This window comes from Myzus persicae, unplaced genomic scaffold, assembly GCF_001856785.1.
Source record: "Myzus persicae strain clone G006 unplaced genomic scaffold, MPER_G0061.0, whole genome shotgun sequence".
NCBI classification, from domain to species: Eukaryota; Metazoa; Arthropoda; class Insecta; order Hemiptera; family Aphididae; genus Myzus; species Myzus persicae.
The window spans coordinates 50,409-63,963 of record NW_019104224.1 but is presented as its reverse complement, the minus strand read 5'-3'; the positions used below and the strand labels follow the sequence as shown (position 1 = coordinate 63,963).

General features: G+C 29.1%; 1 protein-coding gene across 7 annotated transcripts in view; it reads left to right on the top strand.

The window, feature by feature from the left end:
- Nucleotides 1–8,434: 8,434 nt before the first annotated feature.
- LOC111040201 (UDP-glucuronosyltransferase 2C1-like) overlaps nt 8,435–13,555 on the top strand; it is a 9,944-nt gene continuing 4,823 nt past the window's right edge. For 6 of the 7 annotated variants that reach the window (XR_002605182.1, XR_002605183.1, XR_002605184.1 and 3 more), the window contains exons 1-2: nt 8,436–8,675; nt 9,637–9,883. Coding sequence is in view for 3 of the 7 variants with exons in the window: in XM_022324008.1 (XP_022179700.1) it covers nt 8,652–8,675; nt 9,637–9,883 (271 nt within the window). In the remaining 4 variants the exon portion in view is untranslated. Of the gene's footprint in view, nt 8,676–9,636; nt 9,884–13,555 lie in introns of all 7 variants that reach the window. The other variant, XM_022324007.1, reaches the window with a different exon arrangement.

The window sequence follows — 13,555 nt, the reverse complement described above, 5'->3', positions numbered from 1 at the left end:
AAAATTTAAAAATATAATATACAACGTCTGTTTAACTTTTAACTAGATTAAAATTACTTAAATATTAACTATAAAAAATTATAAAACTGAAAATATATAAGAATAAGTTTCATAAATCATAATATATTATAACTAGGTTATATAGTATTGGTTACAACTTACCATTATTAATAACAGTGTTGATACTAATAAACACTAGGGAAAATATGACAAAAAGCAAGTGAAAAATTGACTTGGAATAAGATATCAAGTGATACAAAAGGGTAAACTATTTGTATTTTACATTATGTAATACATTTAAGTCAAATTATACAAACACAGATCTTAACTTATAGGTATTAGGTACAAATTAAACATCAGGTGTAATATGTATATAATATGGTACTATATAATTTGGTAGTCAAAATAAGCAATAAATTAATTAATAAAATCATTTATAACATTTTTACCAGATAGGTACCTATAAGTCAAGTTTTTCTTTTCTTGAAATATATGGCTGCCTACCTATTTAATTAAAATAAAAAAAATACAGCGCTTTGATTGTAGACAAAATTAATAAAAGAACTTTTAGGTAGTAATTAATTAGGTGTGTCTAAAACTTAAAACAGTACTAAAAAACATACAATCGTTTAAATCATTGGTTACCACAACTACAGTTAATTAACAAAATTGCTTTATAGTTTTTAGTCTAATGAAAGTAAGTAAATTGTTATAATTGTAAAATTTTTTTTAAAAATTAGAGTTAATCCAACCATTTACAAAAAACCGAGGAAAGCATTCCATAATATTATTATGAATAAGTACTAAGGTACTTAAGTCAGTAAAAGTAAAAAATAAAAAGTGACTAAATTGAAACAACAGAGTTATAACCAATAAAATAATATGTAGGGTGTAGTACTGAACTACAATGTAATTCTAATTTTTAAATGAATAATTCTAATGAAATGTACTTATTCTGGTTCAAGAGGGATACTTAAAATGTTTTTATTTACCTGGATTTTCATTGGATGTAATAAAAAAATGTCTAAATTTTTTAGTAGAATTTTTGTTTATTTTTCTTTTGTAGTAGTGAATTTCAAGTATGTACAGTTATTTATTTTTTGAGTAGGACTCTGGGTTTTGAAAAAATTGATTTTGTTTTTTTGTGTAACTAAAACAAATGACCATACTTACATACATGACATTTTTACTGAATATTTATGTTAGCATTTTCTATACAACATAACATTTTCAAAATATTTGGATTCGTTTTGAATTATTTATAGCCATACGAATTGCTCAATTATTATCAGTTTTTATTAAAAAAATATAGATAAAAAATTGTTCGTTCCGCCAAAAAACTTTAAAATGCAATACAAGATCCCTCGTAAGTTGTTGTTAGTGGAAATTTAAAAAAAAGTTGAGCTTGAAACCATATTAATTTTTTATGAATGTTTGAATTTTGAATTTTGACAAAACTCTTAAAAATCAAGAAAACTTTTCAAATTATTTTGAGTTAAAAATTCATAAAAAATGTTCTTTTTAAATCTAGGATTCAAAAATTTAATACAAGATTCGTTATAAGTTTGCCTACATTTATCAAAAAAAAAAAATTTATAATATCAGAAAGTCAAATGAGTGTTTGAATTTGAAATTTTTAAAACATAGGATATTCACTTGCCTTTTCTCATATGGCGAATTTTTATTTTGTTGCAATTCAAAAACGAATGACTGCGGATACCTGAAGTTAACAGAATATTTGCAAGTTATATTACCATTCATAAACTTTATCAGATTTTCAAAATATTTTGACTCTTTCCATTGCCATTCTACAATGTATCGGTTATTGGGTTATCGGCTATTAATTCATCTAAAAATAGCGTTTACATCGTCATCTACCGCAGTAAATCTAGCCTCATTATTGCAGTAGAACCGCAATATTGTAAAGGCTATAAGAGTATTACATATGTAACAGGTAAATATAGCTAACGCTACGAAAATTTTTTTCGTTAATCGTTAGGTAAGTAAAAAACATACATTTTCGATTGCGACAATTTAGTCTGTGGGACGCCTTAAAATTAACTGACATTCCACCCTCACGAGTTTTGCAGTTGATAAAATATTAATTAAAAACTGAAATTTAAATAATTAAACAAACTCGTACACCTACCACTCACGGCAGGGCTTGCATATAATGAATTTTAGATTTTGAACTCTCCGATAAGTGTACCCACTCTATTATTTTTACAACTGAATAATGTGTATTTTTTGTGGCTGTCATCACGGTTTTTAGCAGTAAAATATTGTAATTTTCAACACTGAAGGTGGCTTCTAGCAGCAAATTGGATACAGTTGATACAGGTACATTTGGATCTGGGGTAATAATGTTGTAATTTTTTTGAATCAATAATAATGAAAATAAATGACAATAATACTGGCTTATAATAATCTGAGATACGTTTTTTTTATTTTTTTTGTAATAATAAATCTATACAGGTAATGTATACATTGTACAATAAGTTTATGTTGTGGTAAGAGAAATAACAGGACGTGAGGTGTTGAATAAGAAGCCACCCATTGACGACATGATTAATTTATATCACATACTAATAATTATTATTCTTTATAATACTTATTTTTTTTTCTTTTAACATTTTATAGGGATAAAAAAATGTTATAATAATGAATTATTTGAATTTAAATCAGAAATCTCTTAAGATATGCAACGCACATTATTGATAAAATATGCACAAAAAACGATTTAAAATTTCAATTGTTAACATTCAACAGTACCTATTAAATAAAATACGTCCCTACCTATACCTACATTTTTGGAGAATAAAAATAATTATACGAAGGTACAAACGATGGAAATAAAATAATGACAAAATACACATGGGTGGGAACATATAGATCTTATACTACTAGACAAGAATTGTGCATAAAATATGTCCACACACCCTGCAGCGGTAAAATTCTTTTGTCTTGGCGGTGCCTCCACGGTGACGGTAAATTGTGCCCGGACTCATTTCACCTCCACCGCCACCGCCACCTGTACCACTCCACTGCTACTGTGTGGGGTAACAACAGCATGCAAGCTGCGTAACAATATTTCGTAGTGATGTAGGCTGTCTTAACGAAATAATACAATAATCTATGTATATATATATATTATATATATATATATATATTATATATATATATATATATTATATTTTACATACATCTTACCCTGCTACCCCGCACTACAGTGTGCATACGAGTAATCAAGTAATCGAAAAGCTCTCTCTATATATTGTTATGTTGTTATGCTTTCCGTACACTCATTGCTTGTCTAGAAGTTTAAGGTCTATTGTGCTTGTACTTATATGTATTTATTGTTATTCATTTATTCCCGTATAGATACATAATATCTTTCTGCATGGGTATTAAGGCCCGACGTTGGGAACCGCTGCTGCGAAATTAAGCGAAAGAAACCTTAGCCGAATAATCGTAAAATATTATGATGGCTTGTTGGACTATCATAGTATAGTGGTTACATGTTGAAGACTTGTGTGTAAGTAATATGCACCAACCAGGAGGTAATTTCAATTTTTCGTCATAGGGATGCAAACATTTGGATAAATCGAATTTTTTTAGGACACAAATATAGTGTACTTTTCAAAACATAAAAACTTTTAAAAATCAAAATCATATCTATGTCCGTAAAAATGTATTTGCATACATGTACATAATGTGTCATATGTCATATGTGTATCTAATGCAAAGGTGGGCGTTAACTAGTTAAAAAGTTTATTTTTTTTAAACTTTTTAACTTAACTAGTTAGTTTGTTTTCTAATTAACTTATGAACTTAACTAGTTCTGTACTTTTTCTTGATAACATAATTTTGTGTATACTAATATATTTATTTTATAGTTTAATTTAATAAATAATAAAAAATTAAAAAGGTATACNCCCGTATAGATACATAATATCTTTCTGCATGGGTATTAAGGCCCGACGTTGGGAACCGCTGCTGCGAAATTAAGCGAAAGAAACCTTAGCCGAATAGTCGTAAAATATTATGATGGCTTGTTGGACTATCATAGTATAGTGGTTACATGTTGAAGACTTGTGTGTAAGTAATATGCTTCAACCAGGAGGTAATTTCAATTTTTCGTCATAGGGATGCAAACATTTGGATAAATCGAATTTTTTTAGGATACAAATATAGTGTACTTTTCAAAACATAAAAACTTTTAAAAATCAAAATCATATCTATGTCCGTAAAAATGTATTTGCATACATGTACATTGTACATAATGTGTCATATGTCATATGTGTATCTAATGCAAAGGTGGGCGTTAACTAGTTAGTTTGTTTTCTAATTAACTTATGAACTTAACTAGTTTAGTTTACAGTTGAAATAACTTAGCTATTCTCAGTTGATTAAAAAAAAAAACCAATTAGTTAAAAACATTTTGAAATTGTTTGTTTATACTTAAATATTACTATATCAGTATAAAATAAAAATAATCCAATACTATAATAACACAAACATTTCTGTACTTTTTCTTGATAACATAATTTTGTGTATACTAATATATTTATTTTATAGTTTAATTTAATAAATAATAAAAAATTAAAAGGGTATACAGTGCACATTATAATAAAATTTAAATCAAATTGATTTATAATTTATAAATTAGAAACTAGAAGGACACATTCACTCTTTATGTGATTTAATTATAAAAAAAAAATAGATTAACTTTTTTTAAACTGAGTTAAGTTAATTTTTTTTTCTATATTAACTTTTAACTTATCGAGTTAAGCTTATAATTTGTTAACTGTTAACTTTTAACCTATCGATCTTGTGCCCTCTTAACTTAACTTGACTTGAGTTAATTATTTTCATTAACTTGCTCACCTTTGATCTAATGTAATAAGCTATATAGTGTAGTACTCGCCAAAAAAATATTAAGGAACCAACTAGGATGAGCCGAATGTATTATAATATAATATAATGTATCGATAGATCATAGATAGCTCTTTTTATTTCCATATACTATGAGTACATTATTATATTATATTTTACAGCTGTACAAACACTTTTAAACGTTTCAGTGCTAAAAATTTAATCGTGAAATGTTTTAAGCATCTGCGGCATGCCGCATGCACGTAATATGAGAAAAAATCTAGAAATCGTCACAGTTTTTCTTCATTAATAATTTTGTGAGACCTTGTCGGTGAAACAAACAACTTGCAGACGTAATAACATACGAAAGTAAGCGTCGTAACTCATAACCTAATGACGTTATGTTGTACACTGATAATAGGTATTAAACAGTAAACACATCACCTATAGTAATTACCGGATGGGAATGACCATTGTATATAAATAGCAAACGGTACGAACTCATAATGTTATTACCTAAAGGTTCTGATTTTGAAGGACTTAGTCTTAGTGGCTTAATGCCTCTTGTAGTCATATTATACCCACAATCCACGGAATATATAGATTTTACAATATATTTTATATAGATCTTCAATGTACGTATATTGTGTATACAGCTAGTGATGTGTGTCTTATATATACCACTAAATATCTCAGCCCGATGACCTTAGATAGAAAAATGGTTTGCTGTGGTAGATAGGGAGTACAGATTTTTTTGCATGCATTTGGATATTTTTGTTATGAAATAAAAAGTAAATTACTTTGTAACATAATTTTTATTTAAGTTAATCCATTTTTTTATCTTATAAAATGTTTTTAGTTTCTCCCGTTATTTTTAAATATTAATACACATAGGTACTCGTACATGCATACATGCATACATACATACATAATTTAATTATCATACAATTTAAAATGTTTAAATCTTTTATTATTTTGATATTTTATGATCAAACATGATACAATTACAAAGAAGAATTAATTTAATATAAATTTAAATTAAATAATAATACAAAACTAAAATTAAATTAACTTGAAATATTATGACGTACCTTGCGTTATTTCATTTTAACTATTACTTAATAATTTATAATTTGAATATTAGTAATTTGATATTATTATTAATATTAGTATTGTATTATTATGATGAATGGTTATAAATTATAATATTATAATTTATGTGATTATTAAGTTATCATAGTTTTATACTAGTGGCTTTAAAATAATAAAAACAAATATTATAATTACTAATTATATATTGTTATTATTATCAAAAACGAACAAATGCATGGTTCACAGTGTTCACACAGTCTTCTATGTTTACTATCGACGGTTAAAATACGTATAACTTATAAGTTATAATATAATATTGTAAAATTTTGCTTGACATGGCGTTTTATTTTTTTCGTATTAAAATTTTAAATAATAATGCTGAAAGATACCATACATCACATTGTGATTTTTTAAGATGAGTTTATAATTTACTAATGCATGGGACTTTTTCAATTAAAAATACTCAGAGACGATAGTGACACTATATCGAACCAAATGAAGATGAGAAAAATGAAGTAGTTGCGTAGGTACATTCAATTAAATCCTCGTTTACATTTGAGACACGTTGCTAAAGAATTTGGGGTTACAAAAACAATCAATTTATTACTCTTTAAAAATTTGAAATTTTCTCAAAATGTGTAGGCATCTGTACCCCCCGTCCCCCGCTATATATCACGGCAAAGCGTTTTTCAATCTAAGGTAATCGGGTTGATATATTTAGTGGTACCCACATATAAGACGGACACAGTGCACATGCGTTGTGCTGTTGTTCATATTATATTATTATGATATTATTGGTAATGCTTTGAGTATTCGTAATAATACTTTAAGGACTATAATTTTTTTCATAGCATAAAATAACATGATACGGAAACGAAAAATAGTTGGTCCTATAATAATCTATAAACAAAATTTGATATGTTGCGTTGTGACAATAAGTATCGCTGTAGTCTGAGTTTCTGCTAGAACTACAGTAAGTAAGAATGTATTACGCACCAGTAAAATTATTTAAATTATAACATACCAGAATATGTACACACACACACACACACACAGCTGGGTGATACTTACTTTACCAAATAAACGTTTGAACTGCAGCCGTCTTCATTCGAGGCCAACATCATTATAATTATATCCGCTGCTATGTTCAACCGTGTGCTCGTGACCACTTCCACTACAACAACTTTAACTTCTTGCAGCTCAACACCAAAATTCATTACGTTCATCGTCAACGCCTTCCTACTCTTTCCATCCAATGTAAAATACTAGAATCCAAAATGTGCACGTCATGTTGGTCTGTAGTTTACTACAGTTTGTACCAATGCAGTGTTATGGGATACCTATAATTCACAATACTGTATGTATTGGCGCAGTTATGTGGCAGTATATGTTGCAGTATGACAGGTTAAATTTAAAATAATACATAATAATGTGGAATAAATCACAATATATTAAGTAACATAATATGTTAAAGTAAATTACAATTAGGTACCTATATAAATATCAGCTCTCTTGCTTCAACAAATATAATGGTTAATATGCTGATGATTTCTAATCTTCAATCAGCTTTCTAATCCAGCAATAATAAAATGGTAGGCAATAATTAGTAATTATTGTAAAAAATATTATATCTATATTATACAAATATAAAAACTTAAGCTGGCCAGCATTATCTGTGCTAAAAGCCTAAGATGAATATAACTGAACACACAACTACACAATAGACACTATACAAAATATAATTTATGAAAACATGGATAACAACGGTCAACGAAGTAGTGATTAGCGGTCACACAGTAAAAATAATATAATTAAAGCAACCGTTGCAATTCGAGCACACGATGCATTACCTTTATGGCTTTATGAAAGTTGACCTAAATAATAAAAAATATTTAAATCGGCGATCGGCGTACAATTGTTTAATAATAATATTAATAATGTCACTTATATAACGATATAATAATCCCCAGCAAAAATATAAATATTGATTATCCTATCTCAGATAGCTAGTAAGTTGACTAAAAAAGTATAAAATAATACTAATTTATAAGTGTCCATACTACCAATTATCTATTATACGCAAAACAGTATAGACATTTAATGTATTGGCACATTTCCGATTAGGCCATGCGTACGATATTAACTGCGATAATATATTAGACTCATAATTATAACAGTATTTTAAATATCTATACCACAAAAATAGATAATGATATAGTCTAAAATGTATGTGTTGTGCAATTTTTTTGTATTTGCTGAATTTTTATTTTTAAATTTCAAATTCGTAGGCTTACCTTCGATTCGATATATTTTTTTTAAGCCAGCAGCCGTCTGTTTCGAACAATGTCGTCGGTTTCGACGAGCAATCGAACGAACAAATCGATATCAGAAAACTATCAAACAATCGATACCATATAATAATAAGTCGAAAAGCGGTTACTGTTTTGTCGATCTTATTCACAGTATAGTAGTTATGCCCACTTATATAACTACAAACAATAATATTATAGACCTTCGACCTGATCAAACGCAGCCGACGTCCATCAGTTATCAGGTACCTATGTGTATACGACTCGTCCGTCAGTATAACGCAGTGACCGCAAGCGACGGGCCGCGTTCTCCTCCGTGAAATATTTTCGTTGATCCTTTCGTTCACCGAACGGCGTAAATCAAGAAAAACGAAAATGGATTACCGTTTACAGCTGGTCGTGAGTATTTACTTTTTAGACGTGAATACAAGAGGTATACAACATATTATGATACGTCACTATATATGCGATCGTCCAATTGACTATAGACAATGCTAAAGAAAAATGTGAGGTCACTTTTCGTTTTGTGTACATTTTGGTTTATTCACAGTTATAAACTTTTTGATTGCAACATTTAGACGGTAGTACTGTTAGGTCCGAGAGTGTGCATAATTCACATATTATTTCAGCATGATTTTTATGGATATTCAACACAAATTCCTAAAATAACCAAAAATATCGAGGAAAAAAATTGTTGTGCTTTATGAATATTAGAAATAATTGGTATGCTCGTATGTATAATTTTTATTTTTGTTCATATTTTAATTTTTTTTTTAAGTATTTAATATTATAATACATACAAAGTATAGATAGCGTATACCTTAATGTATAAATAATAAAATATGAAAAATCGAAAAGGCCTTATTTTTAAAAAAAATGTATTCTTTACCATTTATTGTTCACGGGGTAATAAACTTATAGGGTATCAACCGACTTTTCTTTAAAAGTTCATAATAACTGTGAATAATTTATTTTATTTGTTGAAAAACATTCACAAATGCATACAATCAATTTTTTAATAATTCGAAAAGACGAAAAATACAAAATAATATTTTCAAGTTTAAGTCTAGAACATGAAAATAATAGTAATAAATGTCAACAACTAACTCTGTAATAATTTACAACAATCAAATCTTCAAATTATAGCACATTTAATAGTACCTACACATTATATTTCACATACAAATCACTATGTATAGTTAGTAGGCACCTACGAATAATTGAGGGAGAATTGACAGAGAATATTGTAAATAACAGTGTTTTTTGTTTTACTGCCACAATACCTATAGAGTTGTATAAAAATGTAAGCACCTACGATATAACTCTTATAGATATACATACAACTTTTTTTCCTTTCAAGACGTTATTGTTGGCCGTGTGCAGTTGTTGCTGTGGATTGCCGAATAATACCCGCTCTTACAACATTCTGGTGTTTCTACCGACCGAAACCAAAAGCCATTTTATCGGGTTCCGACCCTTGCTGGAGACGTTAGTGACCAGGGGACACAATGTGACACTAGTCTCACCATTCGCGCTAGGTTCCGACGGGACGCCGTTGCCGCACTACACTCACGTCAAAGTGGATATCACCGAAAACGTGGCAGGTAGTTGTACCTAGACTTTTGCATATTAAATATTTTTTGTATGCACTTATAATCTTGTAACGTGCAGCTATCTAATATGTAACCATAATAAATGTACACCTAGACTGCCTAGCAAAAATGCAATTATCTTGTTAGTTACGTTTGGGGGCTACACAAAGCGTATTCCGCCTCTTTTTCCGTCGAATTCAAAATGCATTGGTTTAAATCGGATTAGCTATACACGACGGATGTTTTCCATAAGCGGCGGAAAACGACGGTCGGCTTGCGTTTTGAGGACGAACGCCGAAGTAATAAAAACCCAAACTCCTAATTTTACATTGTTTTTAATTAAGATAGGCTACCATTCGGAAAACGCTGCGGAATACTCCGTGCATAGACCGGGGGTCTTAGCTTCAGCAGTTCGATCTATGCGATGATGAATCAATCAGAACAATTTCTTTTATATATTATATAAGATTATAAAAATATACATTTTATAGGTCTGTATAATGTAGGTAGTAGGTACTTATACAGGCTATACATATTAATTATTATAACTACTTATATCAATTAATATAAGTTGAAATTTCGAGACCAATTTAATTAAGATTATAATTAGTAATTATCAATACAATTTTCAATTAATTAATTTAATCGATATGATCACGATACTAAAATTTATTATTATTATATTATTGTTAATGAAAATGATTTTTAGAGATATATTATGTACAGTGTTTTCACACTAAAATGAATTGCACGTCTTATCGGTACATTTTTACCTTCTATAATGATCATTATCACGACTGGTCCTTCCGAAGTTCTGTCTTTTCACGATGATGGCTCACGTGATATTGAAATTTAAAAACATGTTTAATGTTAAAACAATTTTAAAATTAAATTGTTGTTTATTTAGTAAAAATAATTTAGATATCAATACGACAAAGCCTTGATTTTTTAAAATTATTTATCTATATTCTATCGTATTATTTTAACAACTCATTGTCTCATAGATTTTCTATAGTTTTCTGTTTACATCAAGTAACAACAACAAAATATAATATCCAATGTCACATTGAAAAATATTTATATATTTTACCTATATAGGTACTACTGTACTAGTTCTATTTGATGCAGAGTCGATAACGATGAGGACTATGAACAATGTGTGTATGCATTGCATGCGGTAACGCACGTCTCTTTGATACTACACTTCATAATATTATACTAAGAAACGCCGATAACTAAACTCTACTTTTTTAACTCTTCTTAATAAATGGTGTGGTTCGACGTTTAAAAAAAATATGCAAATCGGTATGGCAGAACTTCAAATAATATCACTGTACAAACAAATCGACCCGACGTCTTAAAATATACACATAACATACTATACATAGGTAATATAGGTATGACATAATATTATAAGTAAATATAAAGATAAGTAACAATAATTTATAAAAAATACATACTAATTGATACTATACTGTACTATACTAATATACCACGTAAAATAATTATATAGGAACATAATATTTATTTCCTCTCTATGGTTTTAAGATTCTAAGTGAGACAATGAATGTTTTGATTTTTTTTTTTAATGTTTTATCATAACTATAATAATTGGATTTTGATATCCTAAAACACACTCAAGAATGCAGAATTGCCAAAAACACTCAAAAAAATAAACTAAAAATCTTCTTAAATAAGTGAATACATTTTTATTTAAAAATAATAGTTATTATTGTATAATATAATGTATTTATGCATAAAATAAGAAGTCCTGACTGATTCATAATCAACGCACAGAAATGATAGTTAGCCACTCATTACTTACAGGGTGTGTTCGTATTATAGTCTAGGCGTGAAATAAGAAAGAATTTTGAATGATTTTGATTTCAAAGAGGTGGTCAAAGAGGGATCTTAAGATTCAATGTGGAAATCGAAACTTTTTGTTCTTTATACTGCACAGTTGCGATTGGTTGCAGATTAAAATAGTAATAGTAGAATTAGTATTATTTGTATTTTTAAGTACATTAATGGTTAGTAATTAATGTTCATATATAGTGGTCATTTTGCGCATTTTACCGGTTTCAAACTTTAGTGTTTGGCAAAATTCTACTACAGTATCATAGGTAAAAAAATAATAAGCGCCGTGCTAGTCATACACATAGAATTGGACAATTAAAAGCTTATTTATTTTGATTGTGATTACTGATTATATTTAGTCAGCATTAAAAATATTTTTAAATGTCGATTGACCAGATTATTGTAAACGGCCTTTGACACCTCAAATAGTTGCTCTTCTCATCGGAGGTTGAATCGAGTAAAATGTTTATTAAGTAACCACTTGAGGATTTCCCATACCTGCAGATAATACTATACTGCTCTCATGATCACAATCGAATCTCATTGGCAACGCCGTAAAATTTACTCTTAAATAGATATTGCTTCCACAGCACGACAAAAAGGAATTGAACAATCTCAATTATTTTTCTGGACAATGCCGGTAATAATTTAGCAAGAATTATTTATCAAATAAAATCCTCACCAAGACCTTTATAAAATTTTTAATTTATGATATACGTAAACGTAATGTGTAATGCTATAAAGCATACAATTGTATTTTATTCAAACTAATATAGAATTTTTCAACATAATTCTTATATAATGCAGATTCGACTAGAATTTAAAATAATCATGTTTATGGATTCAAATATTGAAATATCTATACATTTTTACAGCAAACCTTTGGAGGCACTTAATTTGTTATCATGCGCCTGACTATTTCAAGTCCATAAATTGATATTGAATATTTTTGTGGATAAATGATATGCAGTGCGCGTGCGCGTGGGCGTGTAATATGTTTAATGTTGATAATGTATTAGTGTTGAGTGTACACGCACTAATGATCACACAAATTAGACGAGCAGTGACAGCGAAGAGCTAAGAGTTGCCTAACCACAACTCCTTAAAAATTACATGTTAGCAGGTACCTGCCTTTCATATTATATCGACGACGCCAATCATACAAGAAAACGAGCAGCAACTATTTCATACGACCCTGGTACCGCAGATGTCCGTTCATCGTGGTTTCTAAAATATTCAAACAGTCGACCGCTTGAGTCTTTCAAACAGCGTTTAGGCGTTTGTCCGCCATCCGCCGCTATCCATATTTTATGAAATCACCCCTGATGTATTTGAAGCACCAGAAACATACAGTCGCTGCCATATAAATTGAGCCGGCGGCGGCGATATCGAGAATCCAGGGGTTCTCCGTACTTGAATGTTACAACCTTACAAGTGCACGATACGATACGATACAATACTGGCGTGATTTAATAAATATTTATATTGGTGTATTCCATAATTTCTATAACACATTAATCTAATTAATATTGTTATTGTCAGCCGAGACATTTATTTTTATACATTAATTATAATAAACAAATTGCCGACGCAACTAAGGTCGAAACACACCCCGACTAGTTTGGGATCTACCTACCGAAAAGCGCCGCCGCCGCCTGCTCAATATATCTGGCAACAGTGGCAACGACTGTACGACCTTGTACAAAAAATTGAATGGCTCAGTCGGCGGAAACAAGGCCTTATATCTTATAATAGTAAATTTAATATTACCGATGGAGACTCGTTTGAACACATATTAAAATATCTTTTTTAATTTAAGACAACTCGTGT